The sequence below is a fragment of the Barbatula barbatula genome (assembly GCF_947034865.1).
Source record: "Barbatula barbatula genome assembly, chromosome: 7".
Taxonomy (NCBI): domain Eukaryota; kingdom Metazoa; phylum Chordata; class Actinopteri; order Cypriniformes; family Nemacheilidae; genus Barbatula; species Barbatula barbatula.
Window position 1 is genome coordinate 17,514,013 of NC_136770.1, and position 23,593 is coordinate 17,537,605.

Consider the following 23,593-nt stretch of genomic DNA (forward strand, 5'->3'; position numbering starts at 1 on the left):
CACCAAACCAGGCAATGACATACACTTTAAGTATTAGTACTCATTCAATTCTTGAGGTAATTATGATTCATTCAGCAATGTTTCAATAATAATCCTCTTTAGAAAGAAATTCTGTGTGATCATATTCCAGTCATTGCTCCCCCATGCAAACGACATAATAATCTGCCACAAACAATGTTTCTATTCTGGTAGGATTTACACTTGAAATTGTATGAGACAGTGATCCAATCAGGTTACAGTTAGCCTCTTTAACAGCTTCTGACTTCAATCTTTCTGGCTGACCTGTGGGAGTTGACCTGTAACACAGGTTTGTAAAGCTGTGGGATCTTCCTGTTAATAAGAGGCTGCAGAGCTTCTTTAAGCCTGTGGTAGTTCCTCTCCAACTCCCTTTGATACTCCTTCTGATCTGGTCCAATCAGACTCTTGTTTTTGCGAAGGGCATCTTCACATCTGGTGAGATTTTAACAGGATAAATATCAACACAGTTTAAGGAGATTTTAACAGGTTACACATTTAGTAAAGTTGAGTAATCCCACTAATATAAAGACAATAATATTATTATCAAGACAAAACTACATTATTGCACTGCATAGAAAGAAAATGCTGTATTGAGAATCTAACCTCTTGGTGAAGTCTTTAAAGCACAATCGAAGTTTATTATGGTGTCTGTAGAGTTTAGGATCACTTGGGATCTCAGACAGAAACACCTGGGCCACCTCCAGAGGACCCTATAGAAGCACATAAAACACATGCATTGGTTGGCAATACTCATATCCGTCTATCCTTGAATAGACAATATGTTAAGATTACTATTACTTATAAAAATGAAAACAGTCACCTGGTTAACAGTGGTGCCAACAGACCCCTGCAGAACCATCTGCAACATTTTGGCATCAGAAGGGTCTTGGTGAGTGGCAAAAGCCAACTCTTGTGTCTTCTTCTGCATATCCTCAATGGCTACTTCAATGGGTGTGGAGATGATCTGAACATTATGCAGAAACAGAACAGTCAATGATGAAGAGAATGAAAAAACAGAAGCTTTCATATGTATTCATATTATGTTTGGGGTTACCTCCTCTTTGTGGATGATGTTGATGCGTGTCTTGATGTACGGGAAGGCGTGGGAATTTGTGAGGATGGTCTTTCTTTTGAACTGTTCGTGCAGGTCACCGTGCGCCCTTCCATCCAGCGTAAATGGCGTGCAATAGACAAACCGCCGCAGGTTGTAGTTCTTATCGAAGTACGTGATCCTGTCCTTCATTTCGTAGGTGTCAAAATACGGTTCAACATACGTGATCTGAATGAAGGCCTGTATAGGAGAAAATTGTTTTAACATTATTGTTTCTCAAAACTAAGCACAAGGAAGTACGATGTAATTGTGATGTCAACAATGACAAACACACCTTATTTGGATCTAGTTTACACTTGTCGACTGGATTAGAGTCTTTAATGACTTCTACTTGATCCTCCCCAAACCGTTCACCGTAGAAACTCTGTCAAGACAAGGAAAATGTGAAGAAGAAAAGTCAAGACATTGATTTATTCGCGCACACACACACTTCGGATACATTTAACCGTTTTGTACCTCAAGGCGATGTGAGATTTCTGCCAGCTTGGTAATAGCCGGCTCTTTATAGACGTACTCCTGCTCGTCCAGATCTCCCAATTTGGAACCGTAAAATCCAACTCTGAAATAGGTGCCAAACATTCGCTTTCCATCCTACAAAGGAACAAAGTTATTCATTAAAACAGCAATAAATACCAGTCACATATAAAAACAAGAGACCTGTAAATAGAGTTACTCATGAGGAAAAAGGCAAAAAGACAAACACAGCATCACATATTGGCAGTGTTATCAAGTGGAAACAGCGATGCAAACAGTCTGGTGTTATTGATATTTAAATGCATTTTTTAACAGATGTTAATACAGAATTATACATACACTACAATCCGCTAACATATTTGAGTATATTGTAGGCAAAGTAAAAAGCTGAATTGGTCTTTTTGCTAAATGCTAAGGATGTGTTTTTGTTCTTTATGCTTCCTTATTTTGCCTTTCACAAAGTCTTGATATACACACTTTACAGTACAGTGTTCAATTAAAATAACGTTTTTTTTTCCTTTGGTATCCTTTTCAATTAAAGTATTCAGACGCAGGACATTGTTTACCACAAGTCAAGTTTAAGGACATTAGAGCAAGCAGCTTTAAACAATGTGAGATTTTCTTCTGAGATTTGTATGAGCAAGGCTGCACAAAACAGTAGAAAGACCAGAGAAAACCTGTTGTTCTTAAGCTCTGAACGAATTCTATTCAGAGGATTATCTAGAGAACAAAGCAGATGAAATCGAGGTTGGAGTATCTTCCTCAGGTGAACATAAAGACGCTGTAGTCAATGAATACGGAATGTCAGGTCGAAAAGAATTAGTAGCTACTGGTTTGACAGGACAGGCCTTAGAGGTAAGTGATGGGTGTATCATCACTTAGAAGTAAGTGATGGGTGTCACAGAACTGGGAAGATATCAAGAGTGCTTTACAGACAGAAAGTGAAGTGTAAATCAGGTGTAAGAGAGGGCTGAACCAAATCATACGAACCATACAGCCAATTCTTGGTCACCAATCATTTCACTTGCAGAGTCTGGAATTTACACTATATTCCTAAATCATTTTCTAAACAAGTTCAGTAAACGTGATGTCTGGCCTAGGAACACTGACTTCACCTTATATTCAAACATATTAAAGCAATTTTTCACCCACAAATTGTCCCAATTGACATGACCATAGTAATTTGTATTCCTACTATTGAGAGTCAATAGGGACCATTTTTAGGGTGAACAATTGTTTTAAAAATATGTATTAAGGATTTGGCATGATGTGTAGTTGTGCTTGGAGGGTAAACTGAAGCTCTGCTTTGAGACACATTTTAGGTCTGGCTCAAAGCCCAATGTTGAATCAAAATATTAATATTTTCAAATCAATTTATGAATACATGATAACTGTAGTAAATGTATGCTTTGCTTCCTGTGAGCATTTTTTCTTGTGATTCTTTTTTCCATTTTGAAATTATACCTATTTTTCCTGATACTGCCTTTTGCCAAACTTAAGAAAATACAATAAATCTTTTTAATTTTTTATACCAATATTTAAGAAGCTTCATAATTGGCTATAGGTTGTCTGATATGGTTTAGGCCTCCTATGATCCATTACAATCAGTTTTACAGTCATGTACAATAAAACGCTACGGAAATAAACCCAGATACTATGAACTTACCACAAGACACAATAATTAAAGTGGGAAGAGGAGGGGTCAGCAACCAGGGAAATAAAAAAGGAGAGAACAGAACATATTTTAATCAGGAAGCCAGGAAACTCTCCAAGACGAACAAAACACCCAGAACAAACAACAACACTACCAAACACCACAAATAAATACTACAGAAAGGAAAAAATACACAAACAAAATGACAAAAAAAACTAAACATGCAGTTAGGGAGAGGCAGGCAGAGAAGTCTATTTTACTACATAAACAGTTAAGAGATGGTGCATTCCTGGATTAATGCTTCAATACAGTGTGTAACAGACAAAGGTTTTGTCGAGTCGCTGCCATGCAACAATACACCTGAGAGTGATTAATACTAGTTAACATACAAACGTTGGTGGAAATGAGAACTCAGGGGTGGATTTTGTTTTAAATAAAACTTTAGCTTAAAGAGCGATGTTGGCAACTTTAAATCTCATTGGTTCTTGCATATCTTGTGATGAAATATCATGAGGGCTTGTTACAAGACGGGAGAACCAATGAAGTTTGAAGTTAGCGACGGGTTGCCAAATTTGAAATGAGTGCTCATGCGTTTCAATTTTGATAACTAAGCTCCTGATATTTATTGTTTTCTCACATACACCAGTCATTTAACTTTAAATTACATTTATTGAGCCACTAAAGTTTGTTTGAATTACGTTTATGATGGATTATTGTGATTTTTGATTCTTCAATATATTGGAACCTATATAGGGACATAAGGTCAGGATATTTTTCTAAACAATCACAGTTTGTGTTGAACTGACGAAATGAGGGCAAGAAAATTATAAAATGAACTAATCTTATTGATTATGTTCATTTTCATTTTCAAGGTTTTCATTTTTGGAATACTTATTTTATCCCTGTGCTGTAGAAAATGTCAAATTTATTTTAGACATTGTATTATAAGTACATTTTAATAATTTGGTATGACAGGAACATGCTGAACCTAATTTACGATCTTCTTCATTTGTCCGGTATGACCATCTACACATCTTGCTTAAATCGAACCCTGTGCTTGTGAAGTCACGACAAGATGCAGATGGCAGTGCTAAAACAGAGAAATGGATGTCGTGAGTGACGAATGAGGAAGAGAAATGGCACATTCCCAAATAAATATGGTCATTAGTGTCAGACAGTGGCTCCCATGCATGGCCTGTCAAAACTGACAATGTTAACTTCACTTCTCCTCGAGAAAGAGAAGAGAGATGGTGAGATAAAGGAACGCCTCCGCGGAAAGAGAGATGAAAGGATGGACGAAGAAACGATAACGTCTGTAAAAAGGTTAATGGGTCGAATTCACAGCAAAGAGAGTCGTGATAAACGCCCACAGCTTGCAGATGTGGGACAAGCATTAACCATGAAGTTCTGCACCTACCTCCCAGCCTGTGCTCTGTATGACAGAAAAAATACAACACAAATCAACATACACCGGTCACACCCCTTCAGTCTTTACTGCAAAGCAATATGGGAAATAATGACACTTGTTTTTTAAGTGTCATATTCATGAAGCTTTTCAGTTTATTGTTTTTTCCACAGCATGCACTAACAAAAGCTCTGTTTACACATAATATAAAAAACAGATAGAACCAAAAATAGTTTTTGGTAATCACAAGTGTTAAGGAAGCCTAAATACAAGTTAAAAAAAATCAGATAACAAACAATTGTATGGATGTAGTCAGAAACATGTGTCATGAAGAACCATCTACTAGCTCTCAGTCTAAAACAGTGAACTGAAAAAAGGATTTTAATCTTTCCCGGCTGCATGTGACATTCAAAGAAAATAACTGTCTAATCTGAAAAGTGTACACATATAAAAGTGAAAGGCTTTAAAGAACATCTTCAGTATGTCTGATCTCAACGTGCACTGAAGTTTAGTTAATAGAGGTTTTCATTCATATAACTGAGAACTCGGATTAAAACATCACGTTGTGATAACATTTAATAAAGTATAATTGGAAATGAGGTTATTTTAGTTTTCTAGTTAAAATTGAAACTATGAAAACATTTCTGTTTATTGAAATCATATCAAATATTGGTATAATATAAACTTATGCTATAAAAAACTCAAATAAGGTGATGGTACTACATTTTTCATAATAAACTAAAACTAAAATAAACCAATTAATATTTAAGGCAACAAAACAAATACACAATAAAATTACAAAAGCATACTGTCTAATAAAATTGCTAAAAATAACCAAAAAGTACAAAAAAATTTGAAATCTAAAAATAAAAGCTAATTTTGAATGTTAACAAAACTAAAAACAAAACTATAATAACTCTTATTGGAACGTTGTTTTTATTTATTTTTTACTTTCATGCCAAGTAGTTCCAGCATAGTAAGGAAAAACAAATAGCACCACACACAGTCAATCTAAACAGGTTTCAGAAATATACTATTTGTATCTAAATACACACATTTCATCTACTTAACCTTCTTTAAACTACATAACCTTGTGTTTGTTTGTAGATTACATGTCTGTGTTTATTCACATGCAACATGTTGCAAAGTTTGATGTCCCTGTGAGACATGTCTGCCTGTACGAGTTGGCAGGTTGTTACATTGAGCTCCTAACGCAATAATACAAAGTCCTGTTGTCTTTTACCAAAACATCAAGCTTACGGTACTCATCAAAAGTCTGTTTTTAGAATCCAGAACAATAAGATAAAAATGAGCATTTACCTGATGCACAATTTTGCCAAAGGCTTCCTGAAGTTTACCATGAATGGTGGCCAACTTCTTAGCATCCCTGTTGGCCTCGTGTATAGGAATGAGGACTTTGTAGACCTCGTTCACTGCTTCGTACATACCAGCCTAAAGAGGACAGAGAAAATTATGTATGTGGTATTTATTAGTAGCGAAGCAATAATCATTTGTTATGCTTTTATCTGGAGAGAAGGATATATTCTGGTTAACTGCATTAACAATGTGATATAAGTCACCATAGAAAAAGAGGCTGCAGCCTGTTCCAGCAACCCAACCAAGCCAGCCTCAGTGAAGTACTTCCCCGAACAGATACCCTCCTCATCTGGGGACACCACATCATCCGACACTGCTGACTCCTCCAGCACATTAGATGAAATGTTCTGTAACACAAGAAAGAAAAATCTCATCACTATATTATTTCTAAAAATGGCATAATTTGTGTCAGTGCTGCGCTGACCTGAAAAGTGACACAGCCCACAGGCAGGTACTTGCGATCCTCCAACATGCTGAGATATTCAGCCACCAGGGAGGCGCTGTGCACCAAACACTGTGCTGCCTCTGCATGGTTATTCCTCTCGGAGTGCTTCCCCGCCATATTCTGCAGCCACGTCAGACGTAGGTCTGGGGATGTCTGATAGCCCTTTGCAATCCTATGAAATACAAACCAGCATTCTTTTAAAAAAAACATGCAACAACAAATTTAGAATACGAGGGAAATTGATTCATCATGTTGCGGATACAATGCGGTAGCAGTACCTGTACATGAGATCAATTAGCATTTCTGGATCTTCCTGATGTTCCTTCATTTTCACTGTGTCTGACAGAATCATATGCAGGTTGAACACCAGATCTTGAACCTGAAACCAAGAGCCAGAGTTAGCTCCCCGTATTTAGAATGTTGCGATGGTCGGTGAAAAGAAATGTACAGGTTTCACCTGGTCTGGAAAGGTGGTTTCTCGGAGCTCCAGATCTTCTTCTGCATAGGTGAGGATGGTCTTGAGTGAGCGGCGCAGAAACTCCTCATTAAAGTTCTGAGACGTACCCACCAGAGATGAAAGAGACATGGTCACCTGCATTTTCACTCGTGCAAAGTTCTGAGGAAGAGAGAGCAAATATAACCAAAATTAAACTACACATGTGTCGATTAAGAGACTAAATAATGTACATGGAAAATTGACAAATATATCGTAAATGTGTCCTATGCAAATAAAACGTCCTAACAAAAAATTAACAATGAAGATAAATCTCTCTTATTCTATTTTATATATATATATATCCATCCATCCATCCATCCATTTTCTACCGCTTATCCGGGGCCGGGTCACGGGTATATATATATATATCTTTGCAAAGTTTTTTGGATAAAAGCGTCTGCTAAATGACTAAATGTTAATATATTTTGTGTCCTGACATAAATGCCATAATGTGTTGCAGAAGGGGTGAACGTCAAATGTTCAGGACCAATACAGAAGTACAACATCTATGGCGTGTGAATTTGTCTCACGTTTCCGATCTCAAAGTTCTGTCTCATGAGGAGGTAGAGAGATGCGCTGGCGTGAGCTCTGATGGTGCTTATGCTGCTGCTACAGTTTCTGAGGAGACGCAGACACAAATCGGCACACTGTTCCGTCTCTTCCTCAAACAACAGCTCTGGAAACTAAACACACATACACAGCACAGCCACAGAAACAACATTGAAGAACATTGTTACTGTGTGCCATTTCCAATTAAGTGCAAAAGGCATAACACTGATTTAAATGTGTACATTTATGATACATCAAATAAACGTTGAACGTAAATATCATCCGCTCACCTTGGACACGAGAGCGCGCTGTGTAGCGAAGCAGTGTTGCAAATAGAGGGCGCTTTGGTTACAAGCCATATTGTGTAGCAAGACCTTCAGAACTCCTCCCAGAATGCTTTCTTTGGATTCGGTCACTGACACAGTCTATACGGTGTATAGAAAGACCCTTATAAAGTTACAACAAATGTCATCCATATTAAAATATTGACTGCAGTAGACAAGATACAGTAACTACCTGAACTATTATTTCTAGTGTATCCAATATGATGAGGTTAGCTTCGGTTGCCAGATTGCCATCAATAATAGCTTCATGCTCCAGTTCAGCTCTGGTCCTGTAAAACAGTACATTAAATAACAGTTAGAAAAGCAAAACAAATAATGTACAACAGCGAGGGAAGCCTTGAATGCCACAGCAAGCTGCACACAAGCATTCAAAGGAGTGTATACAGAGATGTATAAATTGTAGCCTAACCAACCTATATGGTCCAGAAATATATCAACATATCCTAACACAATGGTCCTTTAAAGTACATCCAAACTTAAGTCGACATAGTACTTTCTTAAAATTGGATATAGTATGTTTAGTGAATTGTTTTTACATTTTACTGAATATTTCACATTGTTCAAGTATCAAGTGTTTTTACATAAGAAAAACTGTACTATTCATTCTAACCCTGTGTCAACAGCGGACTTGTGTTGTATCGTGCATAGTCCGGTATAGACACAGTGTAAAGCATATACATTGTATTTGAATATGTGCAATCCCTGAGATCGAACCCATGACATTGGTGTTGCTAACATCATGTTCTATTCACTGAGCCGCAGGAAAGCTTTTCTATAAAGTATTACATTCTAAATGTACTAAAAGCGACCAAAATGACAATGGTATTTATGAAACGTAGTGAAATAAAATGCATGACATTATGCATTTGTTTTACCCTAGTTTTACTACAAATATAAAAGTTAAAGTACGGTTATTGTAGTAAAACGTTGTTAATTTGTGGTTTTAAATACACAAAGAAAAACTAAGGTTACTGAAGATAGACCATAGTTAATTTTCGTAGGGGTCTCACTAAAGCTGAATATTGTTAGAAGCTGACAGGGCCTTCAGTTAAAACACATTCTGATACTACAATGCACATATTAAGAAAATTATGTATGTGCAACTAACAAGGTTTGATGACAATTGAGTCACCCACCAGTAGTATTAATTTACATGAAATGCATAAGGAGCTGAATGTTACTCATGGAGATATCTCAGCATTTTCTCCAAAAGCACACATTAACATTCTGTATTAGCATTTAAATGGAATTTTGTTTGCTCATGTACACCAAGTCACATGAACCACACACCAAAGCAAATGTTTTCACTATAGTACAGAAGGAAAATAAAAACCAACTTATTTCATCAAACAATATCCAAAACACAAAAGTCATTGCATTACCGTAGTGCAGCAACAAGATGTACAACTTTTTCGATTTTATAAACAAAAGTATAATCTACTGAATTAATTTTGATGCTGGGGAACCATCAAAGTTAAGAAGCACCACTTAAGACACCTCACATACAGTAAACCATTAGAAATCATGTTAAATCCCTAAATTAATTTGTAAACAGATCTTTGTTTGGAAATGGTACCGGTACTGATCTAGACTAGATTTAGTAAACCTACTTTTAACAAAAGAAACTGTTAGGTATTTTCTCTGAAACACATGGTTTAGAATTACGTTATTCAAACGGCAACCTATTCAAGCTTTCACATTAACACACACGCACAAACACATTGGTCTGGAGGCCGCTTCCAGTCCAACCCAAGCCCCTTTAAAGCCAGGAGAGCAGAATGAAGCGAGGGGGGGGATTCAGATCTACAGCAGAGCAAGGGTCATTTAAAGCAAACACACTTCAGAAGTACAGTACAGTACCTGACAGATCTCCGGCCCCTGAACACACAGTACATAAAAGAACAAGGTCAAATAAAAGTGTTATTTGAAGTCAAATAATGAATGGTTGTTTCTGGCTGACATATTATCCATGTCATTACCTACTCATTAAAATATGTACAAAGATAAGTAATAAATTCATAATACATACTGACAGTAATAGGATCATAGTGTCTTATTTAATATTTCCAAATTAAAATAAATAATAAATATAAATTATTGAAGTTAAAATAATAAACCCCTATACTTCCTAAAAGAACGATTTGCTAATCATGAATATAAAAAAACTTGCTTTTCCTCTAAAACGTTTTTTCAATTTCTGCAGATGAGAACTGGTTTACTACTACTACTGCACTTTTCTGGTCAATAGACTGATAATATTTGAACTTTATTAGATAAGTTACCTAACTGTAATGTACACAAAAGCTCATCTACGTTGATTTTGTGCAAAGAACACACACACATCAGAACATACTTGTCCATTTTTTCGCTGGTCTGACGCCAATGGGTCATGTCCTTCCTCCAACGCAGGTTCTCCTGACTGCCAAAAGCACTGCCTGATGGACTCCTCTCTGAGGAAAAAAATGGAAGGACAAATATACATCAATAGGTGCATTTCAAAGGACTACCCTTCACCTCCTTATTCTTTGCATTTCAGGAACCAAGTAATCTTTTTTTTACGAACCCAGCTGCCCCCTGCTCCGCCGCACCATCTCCTGTCTGGCTCCTATACTGCCCAGGATGGCTTCCTCCAACTTTGCCTTCATGTCTTTAGATTTCTTAAAAGTTAGACTGTTCATACGTTCAAATGCCTTCTTGCCCTGCATGAACAAAAAATGGGCCTTTTTGTATGAGGTGGATGGATAGAAAAACACAAAGACAAATGATTTAACACTTGCGAAGCGACAGAGAAGCAGAAGAAATTTTATGCGAAGCTGGACATGGAAAATATAATGAACACAGACGTATCTCGTAAGTTCAGCACAGCATCGAGATTGATTTGATTGACGTGAGCGTATTGACTCGCTCAAATATGATGTCTATTCAGACCTTGTATTCAAAGCAGGAGACACAGAGGTAAAGCAGGTCCAGTAGACGGTTTAGCTGAGATACAGACAGGTCAGTGAACCATTTCTGCAGCACCATCTCATCTGCATTCTTCAGCACCCACAGAAGACAGATGAGCAGACTACGGCTGGACTCGGCAGAGAACGAGCCATGTTGGCGGGTCGCCTAGAGAAGTGGATGTGTACACCAATAAACGCATAGAAAATAAAACGCTTTCAATCTATAAATGCCATTTTCGTAAAAACCCTACCTGCGGATTGAGAAGAAAACTACTAGGCCGTGACATCTGTGGAACAGAGGTCCCTGCTATCGCCATGGCAACAGTCTGGCTGATCATACCCTCAGCTTCCTGTTCCTCAGTACCAGGACGACCCCACTGATTATGTGATTCTGTGATTTTTAAAACAAATCAATCGAAATCGTATTTGCGTATTGTTTGTGGATATTGGAATTAGAGGGCATGTTCACAAAAAATTTGCAACAAGAACAAATATACAACACCGAAAGGTAGTAAACATACCAGTGAAATCATGGAGCTGTGGAAGGGTTTCCATGACAATGCCAATGAGTGGCAGGTAAAGCAGGGCAACTCTGGCTTTCACCTCGAGGTCAGCATAGCGTGGGTCAGAGTCATGACTGGAGAGCAGATTATGGACCACGCTTATGACCTTCTTATGGAGCCCGAACATCCTGCAGAAAGATTAAAGAGTGCAAATTACAAATTTGATATCTAGTCAACCGGACAACCCTCATAAACTAGGAAATGTTGATAGCTAATGCTAAGCTAATAATGAATCAAGCTCAAATAAAAGGACCGGACACCCACCAGGGTACTGACCCGTCAGCCTCTGGGTCTAGAATGACTGCCAGCTCTGTTAGGACAAGACCAGCTAGATAATGCTGCTCTCTGAAGGGCACAGACAGCTCAAACATATTGGCTATCTTTTGGTCCTGCACATGGGTAGAGAAACCAGAACTCTGGGAGGAAATGAAAGGACAAAAATAAAAAAAGGAACATTGAGTTCATCTTACCAAAGGATTACTTAAATCCATAAATTAATGTATTATGTATAACAAATGAACAAAATTAATGAATAAATACAGTGTATATATATATATATATATAATCCACACACACACACTGTTGGACTTTGCTGTAATTTGTACAGTTACTTACTACAAAATGCCCAGTAAAATACTATAATATTTTTTAACTGCTAGTTACTGTAATATGCACTGCATTATGGGTATTTTTATGATGTAATAGGGTCTTCACAACTAAAAGAAAATATTCAGAAAATTATTATTTAATTTACAGTTTTTCTCCATTGGTTTGGCTCATTTCTTAAAACAGAAATTACATTCTCAAAATTCTAAGATCCTTTGGTAAAACAGTTCAGCACAACACTATAGCTCACTTGCAAAAGCTAACATCTCTCCCAAAACTGTTCACTCATGCTTCAAAACTAAATTCCTTTCCCATATAAACAGTCAGTGCCACGAAAATGACAAAGATTCTTCTCAATTGCTTGAAACAGACCGGACGTTCTCGACACTCTTAATGCGTTTGTCAAAATATTGTGGATGGTTCAGCACAACACCATGTCTCTCCCAAAACAGTTCACTCATGTGTCAAAACTACATTTCTTTCTCATTTAAACAGTCAGTGCCCCCAAAATGTTTCGTCCCTTTGGCATTGTGTAAGCACTGCAAGTCAGAATGTTTAGATGTTTTGTCACTATGGCAGAGGACCATTGAAACATCCCTCATGTCCACCTTTAAGTCTTAGCCCCGTCCTTCATTGACAATGGTTACTGAGGCCCTACAAGACCTCTCTCATTTTCAGGGATCAAATCAAAATGAAGGCGGTCCAAGAAAGGAAGGAGCTTCTGTGTATTGTATGGGCCAGGACTGGGGATGTGAGTGGCCACACCATTCTCAGATATGGCAGCACACATAGTTATATTGCCCCACTCGCTAGCCAGGGACATCCACCGTGGCCCTGTGGCCAATAATATTATGGCCACGTCTTCGGCCCTTGGCCAGGTTGAAGCCAGATTCAAACACGAGGATGTGAGGAGTCTCGTTTCCTTCCAATGCCATTATTCTCTACAATAGCGGAGAAAAAGAAAATATCAAATCAGTCATACAGTAGAGTCATACACTACAGTTACAGATAATTACATAGGAATGTTCTATGTTCTCCACTAGTTCAATTTACTACTGGCCACTACACCTGTGGTTCCAAACCTGGGGTACATGTACCCCTATGCAGAGGTACTACAGGGGGTATTTGACAGAAAGGGGAGGGGGGAAATCATCAATGACTAGGCTTACTGAAATGTATATCAAATATTTTCATACCTGGATACACAAATCACGTAAAGTGGATACTGAAGCGAAAAAAGTTTGGGTACCACTGCTTTGGATCACCAGTAACTGACTTACATGTACATACAGGTACAGCAGCTCTTTCACTCAATCAGAGTTCCTCTCAAATGGTACCTTGTAAATTTGCTTCATTGTCATCTGATGCTTCTTAAATATACGGTCTATTGTGGAGATGCTTATATAGTTGACATTTTGAAATATGGCATTGTCTTGTAGGATTCCAGCGCGGTGCTGTCTCATTGTGATGGCATTATTTGCCATCACCATGTTACAGATCTCTTGTTCTTGTTGTTCATTGAGAAGTTTTTTTCTGCCAGCCGTGCAAGGTTGTCGAGGAAAACTGTGTTTTTCCAATGTTTTTCTTGTCATTTTTAGTATCATAACATACCATTGAGGTAAGATATTACTGTAGGCTTATCACACACACACACACACACACACTAAATGAGTAGGTAAATGTGTAAATATATGTATTTCATGCTCTATACATAGTGTCCTACTACATACCTGTTTTCCCTACGAAAGGTTTGGATGATGGAGGAGACTGTAGGGCGAGGCACATTAGGCTGCACTCGGCGACCTGCCTCAGCCATTGTGAGGCCATGGTCTATAATTGTGGCCCGAATTTCATCCGGGACAGCATGGTTTCTTCGTGCTCCTCTGCCTCTTCCCCCTATTCCATCACCACGCACCCTTACTACTCCTCTTCCTCCTCTTCTTGCTCCTCCTCCTCTTCCTCGAGCAGGCAGTTGCCGTTGTTCATTTACTTGGCCAGGTGCTTCCATGTTCAGAAATTGTACTGGTCCTGCATGGTCAGGCTCTTTACATACATGTTTGGCAGCATTTACAGTCATGGACAGCACCTGTCAGGTAACTAAACATACTGTTTAATTGGTCATCTGAGATGTGTGAAACTCCTCCTTCGTTAGTCAAGTTCTAGTTTCACCTGACTGTCAATTGCTGTAATAAATTTATAAAATGTTCCAAGGGATTCATATATGGTATTCAGGGTATTATGGTCTTGACTAATTTTGACAATTGAACAGACTATTGTGCATGTGATGACTTATACAATGAAATGACGCTGAAACGTTTTGGAGCGAACAACCACTAGACTGAGAATCGATAATCAGTTTAGATCAACAAGATCAATTCACTTGGAAATTGTGCTAAATGTAGGCTACCTGTACTTAATCATTTGCAAAGATGTAGTGAGACATTGAGACATATACTTAGACATTTGCAATTTGATCAAATGAATGAGAAATTCAATTCTGTTGTAAACAATTGCCAAGTTGTTTGGAGGTTTGTCCATGTTGTTTTGAGAATGTAATTTCTGTTTCAAGAAATGAGCCAAACCAATGGAGAAAAACTGTAATAAAGTAATACATTTAAATGATTCCTTCTAAAACACTATGTGCAAAAATACTGCCAAAAGACTACAAAAAGTACACTTGTCTCCTTCAACTATCAGTTTGGTGTATCATATCACCGGATTTATGTTTATACCTGAGATGTGGCAGAGGACACAGAAGGAGAGGGTGATGCTGGGGGTGTCAGCAGACTGAAGGGCAGATTTAGGGTGACATAGTGTTCATGGCTGCAGATGATCCTCAGGAAGTCCAACCTCAGAGACTCCAAAGTAGGGTTCTGTAGTGCATAGAGCTTCGTGGACACCTTAGTGGAATAAACCATGAAAACTGAACATTAGAAAATACCTCTAGAAGAGATACCTTATCGACAATAAACAGATTTAGTTTAAAGCTAAATTGTACTATACCTGCTTCCAATAGGTTTTGATGAGAGTGAAGACAAATCCTCTATCCATAACTGACAGGAGGTCATTGAGGAAGAAGGCCAAGCTTGTATTGAGCCTTTCTACCAACTCAAGATCCTAAATGGACGGTAACATAAAACTGAGCACTATGGAAAATATCATTTCACACAGAGATGGCGCTATATAATTCTATCAAAGTAAATGGTTACATAATGGCAAGTTTAAGTAGTTGTGTAGATAATGTAACGTTGTAAACAGTTTATTACTCTAAAATGATTCCTGATTGGAAGATTGAAACCCCGACACATATTCAAAACTAACTGTGATTTATTTCAGGTATTTTAATAATTATTCAACCAAAAACTGGTTCTCTTCCAATGGGTCATGCAAGTATTTACTTCTCACCTTCTGAAAACGCGAGACGATGTCACCTGCAATGGTGCTAACCAGAGCTGTGATGTCATCCATGAAGCGCTCAGGAAAGCGGTGCTTCCTGGGAGACTCCAGACGGTCGGTGAAGTATAAGTGATGGATGATGCTTTTAACCTGAGAAGGGAAGAAAAAACTATGAAACAACATCTGAAAACCCTCATTCTTTTGAGCTTTATTCAGGAAGCTATGAGGTTTTTCCCACCATGAGCTCAAAGAAGAACCAGGCCTGTTGGAGAGCTCCTTCCCTCACACAGCCACTGCTCACCACCCACTGTAGGGCAAGCTCCTCGTGGAAAAGCTGAGGAACAAGAAACGACCATCAGAGATCCAATCACCATTCAAACAGAAAAACTTCCTATTGGATAGTCATAGCACTACTACGGGAGACGACAAGGTGTTGTTTGACATAAGGTAGTGGACTGCAAGGGTGGGGAGGAATCATTATTCTACAGACAAGTCAAACAGCTCACTTCATAACACAAGTGACACATCATTTCATTTTTCTACACAGTCCTCAGGTGGCATTCACAGCAAAGAGAAGAGCATACATTCCCACCCACAAGAACGTGACAATCACAGCAATGATATAACAACATTCAGTCATTCACAGACAGACAGGCGCAGGTGAGGCCAGGGGCTTGGACTCCTGCCTTCCGGGTGTCGGTTTCTACCTTTTTGGTTGGCAAGCGTCCTGTTAATGTTTGCAAGAAACTGGCGCTCTCAGTGTGCGATGACATGCGATTGCCACTGCGCTCCATGGCCTACGAGTGGGGATGAATGGAAGGGTGAAAATAGATTAGTGTGGAGACACAAAGGTGTGTGGTGTCATTCACTACTCATATCTACAAAGACACACACACACACACCCACAGAAAACACGATAGGACAATAATTCAACGTTTTCAACAGAATAACAATTACACAGAATAAAATAAGCAAAACTATTTTATTTTAAAATTGTGTTATATTTTGTTCAAAATGTTGTTTAATTTACTAGTTTGAGGGAGATATAAGATGCAATGGTGTAATATAGTCCGCTCAGTAGTGAGACATGAGAGATAAAAAAAATTGAACTGTGGATTGAAAATAAATAATAAAATAATAATATATCAACATGTATGTATGCTGTAATGAATTACAGGCACGAAAACATGAGGAAAATAATCATTATTAGCCTTAACCAGGTGCCAAAAATAACAAAAATCCAAACTTAGAGTTTCACAAGACAAACAAAACACCCACACACACTCGTACATCTACATGCAGAATATCTGAACATATCAAGCAGAGTGAAAAGTGAAACGGGTTAGTTATGCCCATGCAATGCTGTTCAAGTGCGATGAGAAGTTTTTAACATGACTGATTATGGATTATGAATATGGGGGTTTCAAGGGTTACATATGTTTAAACTAAGGATCAAGGAAGCATGTTTTTTTAAAGAAAAAGCAATGAAACTAATTGACATCGTGGAATAAAAAAGGGACTTGGTGAAGTGGGGTGTCTTGCTTTGAATTAAGGGGGTCGGGGTATTTGGAATGACCTGCTTAGCATCAGATGTTGAGCCAGGGCTGGTCCCCCAGGGGGCGCTTTTGCACCCCATGGTATGCACCCAGGAGTTGGAGCGATCTAAGCCCTGCAAGCCGAGCGTGGCATCGAAAGGGTCACAGACAGAAGCAAGCAAGCCAGGGAACAGTGAAAGGTTACATGTCAATGAAACAACCGGGAGCAAGTTAAGTTGTATTCAATTCTTATCATTGTGCAGAAACAGGTTAGAGTAACAAGCAAAATTGGTTACAGAGGATCAAAGGCTTAGACTGGCAGCACAGGGAGCGTGATCGTGTAATCATTGAAAGAAAGTCAGCACACAGACATTTAGATAATAAAACAATGACAAATAAACATTTCTAAACTGTAAAGACCACAAAACCTCTAAAGAGAAGATAAACCTGACCATATTTCTATATGAAAATTGATTTATGTGAATATTAAGTGTATGAAATGTTTAAGCAAAACATTGTCATTTCTAACCTGTATGACTTCCTTTCTTTTGCATAACACAAATTAGGACATTTTGAACAATGTTGTTAACTGGCACCCATTCATAATTTGCATTGGTTTTGTGTCCATTTAAAAGAAGCGAATGGGTCCCGGTGCTGTTCGGTTAACAACTTCCTTTCTTCTCCGAAACACATGAGAAGATCTTTGAAAGAAAGTCATACAAGCTTGAAATGACAAGAGGGTGTGTAAATGATGAGAGCCTTTTCATTTTTGGGTGAACTATCCCTTTAACTTAAATTGTTAGGCAATTCGTGTAATGTAATGTAAAACTATATATGGGGCTTGGCAAAAATTATGTGAACAACACCAGATCTTTTTTTATTGTTTGGACATTCAGAGCTACACAATAAATATTAACCCATTTAACAATGGATGTTCATATTATTTTGTCAAACCCCTGAATAAGCCAGTTTCAACTGTTAAATGTGTTTTTAAAAGTGTTAACATTCAAACAGAAAATCTTTACAAATTTAGGAATTGAACCCAAGCTCCCATGTGCAGTATTTTACATAATCAATTTAGTTTTTTTTCCATTTTGCAAGATGGTGTAACATACGAGGTACCTACAAGTACCAAAGTACATAAACTGTTCCAGTTTGCATTGCTTGTGTGAACTGTAGGTTGTCCTGTAATTTAGAAATGCTGTTTAACCCTAATGCATAAAGTCAATAAACTCTACAATAATAATAATTTAAGTGATTCAATTGGAAAATTCAACAATATAAAAAAATGCATTTGTACATAACTGTATATAAAAATGTTTTGTTATTTGTCATTTAAACAACATTTCTCTTAGCAGTACATTTATATAAGCCATAACAAACTGTGTGATGTAATGGTTGTTTAAATGAATCCATGCATGATCACATAAGTCTCATCTCCCCTCTGACATGAGAGCCCTGCTGCAATGCGTCTAACTACCTTACTGCCGATGATAGACCGTACTTCATCATCTGGGGATGTGGGAGTGCCAGAGATGTCTGGATTACTGTTGCTAAGGCTACGAGAGCGGTTTAGGTTGAGGCTTGCGGGTCTAACAGCAGAACGGGCCATTGTGGCATAATGCACAGAGCCGCCTAATCCTCCCGGACCTTTAGAACAAAACACGACCAATCAGATCTGATCACTGGATTATTTTACAACAAGTTATGGTAGTACTGAATACTTCTCCACCAACAATAAAATAAATATAAAGATAAATAACAACCTTAAATCTCACCTGGAGAAGGGGAGTTGGGATCCACGTTGGGCAAACGGAAGACATAGTGGATATAGGAGGAGAGAAGGCTGTTTCGACCATGCATGTCCTGACTGGTGTCCAAGTATTTGTGCAGACGGTTGACTATAGATGCCATAACTTCAAAAGAGGCCTGACCAAGATTCACTACGGTAAAGATGAAATCAAATTAAGATCGTCAAAAAACAGCCACCTAACAACTGACATGACTAGCCGAGTATGAGCCTGGTTTTTTATTTGTAAGTAAATATATATGTCAAGCATTTTTCAGCGGCGTGAGTATAAAAATAGCTAGTCGGCTCATTTGGTGACGAGTATGTACTGTACTCGGAAGGGCTTGTACCTATCTGGCCGGCTATAACAGGTGGTCGCACCATCAGCAACACCAGTTTATCCAGCAGAAGGTGAAGGAAGTGCAACACTGGCTCCAGCTGACAGGAATTCAAAGCTGCAATGCTGGATTTGAGCTCAGCCTCCAAGTTATTCTCCATAATGCGCATATCTCCTATCCTCACAGGGAACATGTGCTCATCCAGAGCGTGCACCAGAGCAAAGAACTTATCTAAATACTGGTCCTGGGAAAAGAACAGAAACGTGTGAAAGAACATATCTTAAAAAAGGGACTTCGGCTGAAAAAGTAAATGCTTTGAGAAAATGTATCACCTGTGTGTGGACGGTGGATGCGGCCACGACTTCAACATTGAACACTCCTCTGTGGTTATCCACCCACTTCATGCCAGGAAGAGGAACCTTGAAAAACACCAAATCGATAAAAGTGTCAATCAATAAAAATTCAAGTAATGCTTCAAAGTTAACTTCAAGGTAAAGACAGTGCATTTAAGTTATGTTTTAATTTTTAACAGTTCTCTGGGAATCAAACCTACAACCCTGGCATTACTAGCACCATGTTTTACCATCTAAACCACAGAAAACACCCGTTCTTCCAAGTATAGCACATTTTCTTTAGCAAGTTCTTCAGAACAGACATTTTTCTTGATGTCCTTTTGTTATCATGACTGATTGAGTTATCTTAACTAAGTGACACTATATACTGCAATATGTTAAACAACATAGAAACGATTGTTATCCTCAAAGCAAAGGAATTTAAATGCATAAAGTAACCGTGCTTTGTTCAAACACATCTCAATGTTAGATCTGTCTTTAAGGCTGTCAAATTATTAATCGCAATTAATCGCATCCAGATTAAAAGTTTGTGTTTACATAATTTGTGTCTTTGTGCTGTGCAGTTTAATATGGTATATATAAAAACATACACATACATGCATATACTTAAGAAAAATGTATAAACATTCATATATAATTTAAAGTGAAAGTGAAGTCGGGCCAAGTATGGTGTTCCATACTCAGAATATTTGCTCTGCATTTAACCCACCAAATGCACACACACACACACACCGTGAACACACACCCAGAGCAGAGAGCAGCCAGTGCTGCAGCACCCGGGGAGCAGTTGGGGGATTGGTGCCCTGCTCAAGGGACTCGACTCAGCCGTGTTATTGAAAGTGGAGGAGAGCGCTAACAATTCACTCCCCCCACCTACAATCCCTGGTGGTACTGAGGCTCGAACCAGCAATGACTAGGTTACAAGTCGCTAACCATGATCTCTAACCATGAGGCACCAACTGCCCCTTAAATAAATTAATGTAAATATTTTCTAAATAAGAAAACATGTATGTGTACGTGTATGTGTTTGTAAATACAAAATTAATACGCACAGTACACAGACATATATTATGCATTAGACAGCCCTAAGGTCTTAAACAGAAAGAGACTCACATCGGGTGACAGAACAGAGTAAGATTGAGGCGGTTTCTCCAAAGACACCGGCAGGCAGAAATGTCCCGTTCTCAAGCGTCCATTCTGCAGCATGGGAATCCACTGAGAGACAAAAAGACACATGATCAACATTAAGTAGTGATGCAGTGAAATGAAAATTGTGGGCCGACACCGAAAATGTAGGATGCACTCGGCCTAATACCCAAACCGATTTATTACCAATCATCTAGACATTGTAGTGCGCAGTCGCGCATCACACAGAGCTTCCGTGTCATTTTTCAGCTGTTCTTGTCATATTTATTAGTTTCAGACTTTATTCTGGCGTACTAGCATGATCGTCCTTTGATAACAACTAGAGTGAGCATGAGCACTGAAGGAAGGCGCACAAATTGAAGTCACTTCTTAAAATAAAATGTAAATATGTGTGTGTGTGCAAATGGGGTATTTGGGGTACTACATGTACCGTGTATCCAACAGGCGTCTCCAACGGAGTGTTCTGTTTCTGTTGACAGCTGACATGGTAGAAAGTGAAGAGAATGTGATGGTGGTCGGTCAGTGAGGCTGGCAGCTTTATTTTAACTTCGTCGTGGAGGTCTGGCGATCTGAAAAAACAGAAGGAACGAATTCTCTGTCACACACCATAAAAACAAACATCAAATGTTGTAAAACCGTATCTTAGGTTTGAGAAAAAAAAGCTTGACCAACTATTGTTTTAGTGCCTCAAAGTTCAACTAAAGAAAGCAAGGCATGTGCATCTGGGATGCCATGAGGGCGAACTACTTTGATAGAAATGATAGTAAATGGTTGCAGCTATAAACTCACCTATTATGATAGACCACAGCAGTGTACGCCTCCTTGGTATACTCCGCACAGCTGGATTTACCAAAGATTACCTAAGTAAACAAGAATTAAAGAACTGTAGTACACAAATGCCATTGATACCATTAAGCCACATCACAAGAGCCCTCTCCTATGACATCCTTGGACATGTGAGGGGTTAGACATTTATGTGCATTCCATAATACTTACAGGCATTGCATTGCTGGGATCTTCCCCATTCATGAACTGCACTTTAACTGTAATGTTCCGAGCGGAGCCTTGACGATTGGCAAAGTTCAGGCTCTGTGAGTATACATACAGGAGGTTCCTACAAACACAGGTAGAAAAAAAGAAAATATCCATGTAAGAGTTTAAATTGACTGTTTTACGTATATTATGTGCACTTTGTAGGTCTCACAAATGTTTGTTGTAAGGCCCCCTATGTTTACGGTGCATCGTTTTGCGGCCACCCAAATAAAGACTTTTCAGTAATTAAACCAAAAACATATTTACTTATACAATGCTGGAACATCAATACTTTTGGTTGGTGGTCTATCTCTTTTTTATGTTTGCTTGCACAAAATGTATTACACATTTCTATATTCTATAAAATGCCACAAAATCTGTGGCCTGGGCCCCCATTTTGAGAACCACTGCATTAAAGGATTAAAGGGTAAAGATATGCAACGGTGTTTCATGCATTCTGACTTCTTTACAATGTTTAACATGCTGTCTTCTCACGCTTGACATGGTAAACTTGTCAAAAAAATAAGTTGGATGTATGACATAGTATTTCTGAGCTCGATACACTCCCCCAGTGTTCATTTAGGTTTCGGAAAGTTATTTTCGAACATGAAAGTCCGATTCCTAATAACTTTTCTTAGTCCCTTATTGGACAATTCTCCCGGAAAAGCATGCCTGTCGCTTGTTCACAAAGGAATCTGAGGTGAAATTAGGCGAACAACCGCTCAATGTTTTACCCACGTGAGCTAGAACGTCTTCAAAAATAAACTTTAACTATGCATTACTAATGACGGGATCCGAAGGAAGGTTATGCTGCGACTGTTTTCTTCCACAACCAGGCACTGCACAATATTTTGCGATGTTTAACGGCGTGTTCATTGCTTGCTCGCTCTATCTGGTTCTGCGCAACTTGTGTTACTTCAGTACGGTCATGCGTGAACCAGTGGGCAGGGCTCGAGAAGTAGTAATTTACATTTCTTCTGTGGAGGTGGTGCTCAACCTATAGATAGGTGCATTCCGACCTGGCGTTCGCCGAGCCTGGTGTCAAAATGTGGCGTTTTCAGTCCTGACACTTACAGGATGTTCGCTTGAATACGACTACCTCATTTATAACAAAAGCTTGGGTAAAAAATTTGGTATTGATTCATCGCTCCTTTAATAGAGCAAGAACAAAATTCTCATGATCTGCATATTTAAAATCATAACAATAACAACACTTGAAATGTACAGTACATTTTTAAGTAATGTTAAAATATTTGAAAAATATATCTGACAAAGTAAAACTATGACCTTGTTGTGCAAACAAAACCAAAATTTCATAACTTCCAAAAGCACAAAGAGCTTCAAACTGTTTCTGTTCACATGTGAAAAAAGTCTTAAAATAAAGAGCTCAGGACAAACATTAACATTAATGGCCATTGACTTTTTGCAGAGCCACTTCCGTTCTGTGGTTACAGTAGCTACAGAAATAGACAGAAATACTGCAGTGCCGTGGAACCCGGCCTCCTGGGAACCCTCACGGACCGCAGAGGTCACTCAGACCATCCAGGGAGCAAACATCTCCCATATTTCCTCTTTTGCAAAGTGCAGCTGATATAACTTTTATACATACTCTGATCTTATTTTTAAGATAAAGCAGAGAAAACACTGCTTTCATGTGGTATATTTCATCACGAACCGTCTTATTCCAGTACTCTGGTTCTATATGACTTTCACAAAATATATTTCAAATCAAGTGGTTCTCAAACTGTGGTACGCGTACCACTATTTGTACTTGTACCACCAGGGGTCTCTTCGTGAAAGGAAGACAGGAAATTAAAAACTCATATATTCATTTAAAATTTCGTGAATTTAAAATGTTTAATACATGATGTATGAATACGCAATACATCTCAGCCTATGTGCAAATTTAATATAGTTGTATGAATTATCGTTTATTCATCTTTGGTCGATGTAACGCAGTCAGGCACCTGTGCGTCTCTTCCAATGAGCTGCGAGTATTTCTGAACTTTAAGTCGAT

At 38.4% G+C, this 23,593-nt stretch overlaps 1 protein-coding gene across 5 annotated transcripts in view; it reads right to left on the reverse strand.

Annotated features, from left to right (window-relative positions):
• dock7 (dedicator of cytokinesis 7) overlaps positions 1 to 23,593 on the reverse strand; it is a 38,888-nt gene that overhangs the window by 618 nt on the left and 14,677 nt on the right. Inside the window, exons 15-49 of one of the 5 annotated variants that reach the window (XM_079459543.1) lie at positions 21,541 to 21,658; positions 21,334 to 21,404; positions 20,975 to 21,113; positions 20,512 to 20,613; positions 19,378 to 19,464; positions 19,058 to 19,289; positions 18,697 to 18,861; positions 18,399 to 18,568; positions 16,091 to 16,180; positions 15,622 to 15,717; positions 15,393 to 15,533; positions 14,991 to 15,104; positions 14,720 to 14,887; positions 11,646 to 11,797; positions 11,340 to 11,509; positions 11,070 to 11,209; positions 10,802 to 10,984; positions 10,437 to 10,572; positions 10,227 to 10,323; positions 9,734 to 9,751; positions 8,046 to 8,142; positions 7,820 to 7,954; positions 7,511 to 7,663; positions 6,942 to 7,100; positions 6,763 to 6,863; positions 6,464 to 6,656; positions 6,243 to 6,386; positions 5,983 to 6,114; positions 4,675 to 4,689; positions 1,586 to 1,711; positions 1,404 to 1,493; positions 1,073 to 1,309; positions 839 to 982; positions 622 to 728; positions 283 to 450 (exon numbers count right to left, since the gene is read on the reverse strand). In XM_079459543.1, the coding sequence (XP_079315669.1) occupies positions 283 to 450; positions 622 to 728; positions 839 to 982; positions 1,073 to 1,309; positions 1,404 to 1,493; positions 1,586 to 1,711; positions 4,675 to 4,689; positions 5,983 to 6,114; positions 6,243 to 6,386; positions 6,464 to 6,656; positions 6,763 to 6,863; positions 6,942 to 7,100; positions 7,511 to 7,663; positions 7,820 to 7,954; positions 8,046 to 8,142; positions 9,734 to 9,751; positions 10,227 to 10,323; positions 10,437 to 10,572; positions 10,802 to 10,984; positions 11,070 to 11,209; positions 11,340 to 11,509; positions 11,646 to 11,797; positions 14,720 to 14,887; positions 14,991 to 15,104; positions 15,393 to 15,533; positions 15,622 to 15,717; positions 16,091 to 16,180; positions 18,399 to 18,568; positions 18,697 to 18,861; positions 19,058 to 19,289; positions 19,378 to 19,464; positions 20,512 to 20,613; positions 20,975 to 21,113; positions 21,334 to 21,404; positions 21,541 to 21,658 (4,590 nt within the window). Of the gene's footprint in view, positions 1 to 282; positions 451 to 621; positions 729 to 838; positions 983 to 1,072; positions 1,310 to 1,403; positions 1,494 to 1,585; positions 1,721 to 3,269; positions 4,690 to 5,982; positions 6,115 to 6,242; positions 6,387 to 6,463; positions 6,657 to 6,762; positions 6,864 to 6,941; positions 7,101 to 7,510; positions 7,664 to 7,819; positions 7,955 to 8,045; positions 8,143 to 9,733; positions 9,752 to 10,226; positions 10,324 to 10,436; positions 10,573 to 10,801; positions 10,985 to 11,069; positions 11,210 to 11,339; positions 11,510 to 11,645; positions 11,798 to 14,719; positions 14,888 to 14,990; positions 15,105 to 15,392; positions 15,534 to 15,621; positions 15,718 to 16,090; positions 16,181 to 18,398; positions 18,569 to 18,696; positions 18,862 to 19,057; positions 19,290 to 19,377; positions 19,465 to 20,511; positions 20,614 to 20,974; positions 21,114 to 21,333; positions 21,405 to 21,540; positions 21,659 to 23,593 lie in introns of those variants that run through there. The other 4 variants (XR_013786850.1, XM_079459544.1, XM_079459545.1 and 1 more) reach the window with 4 other exon arrangements.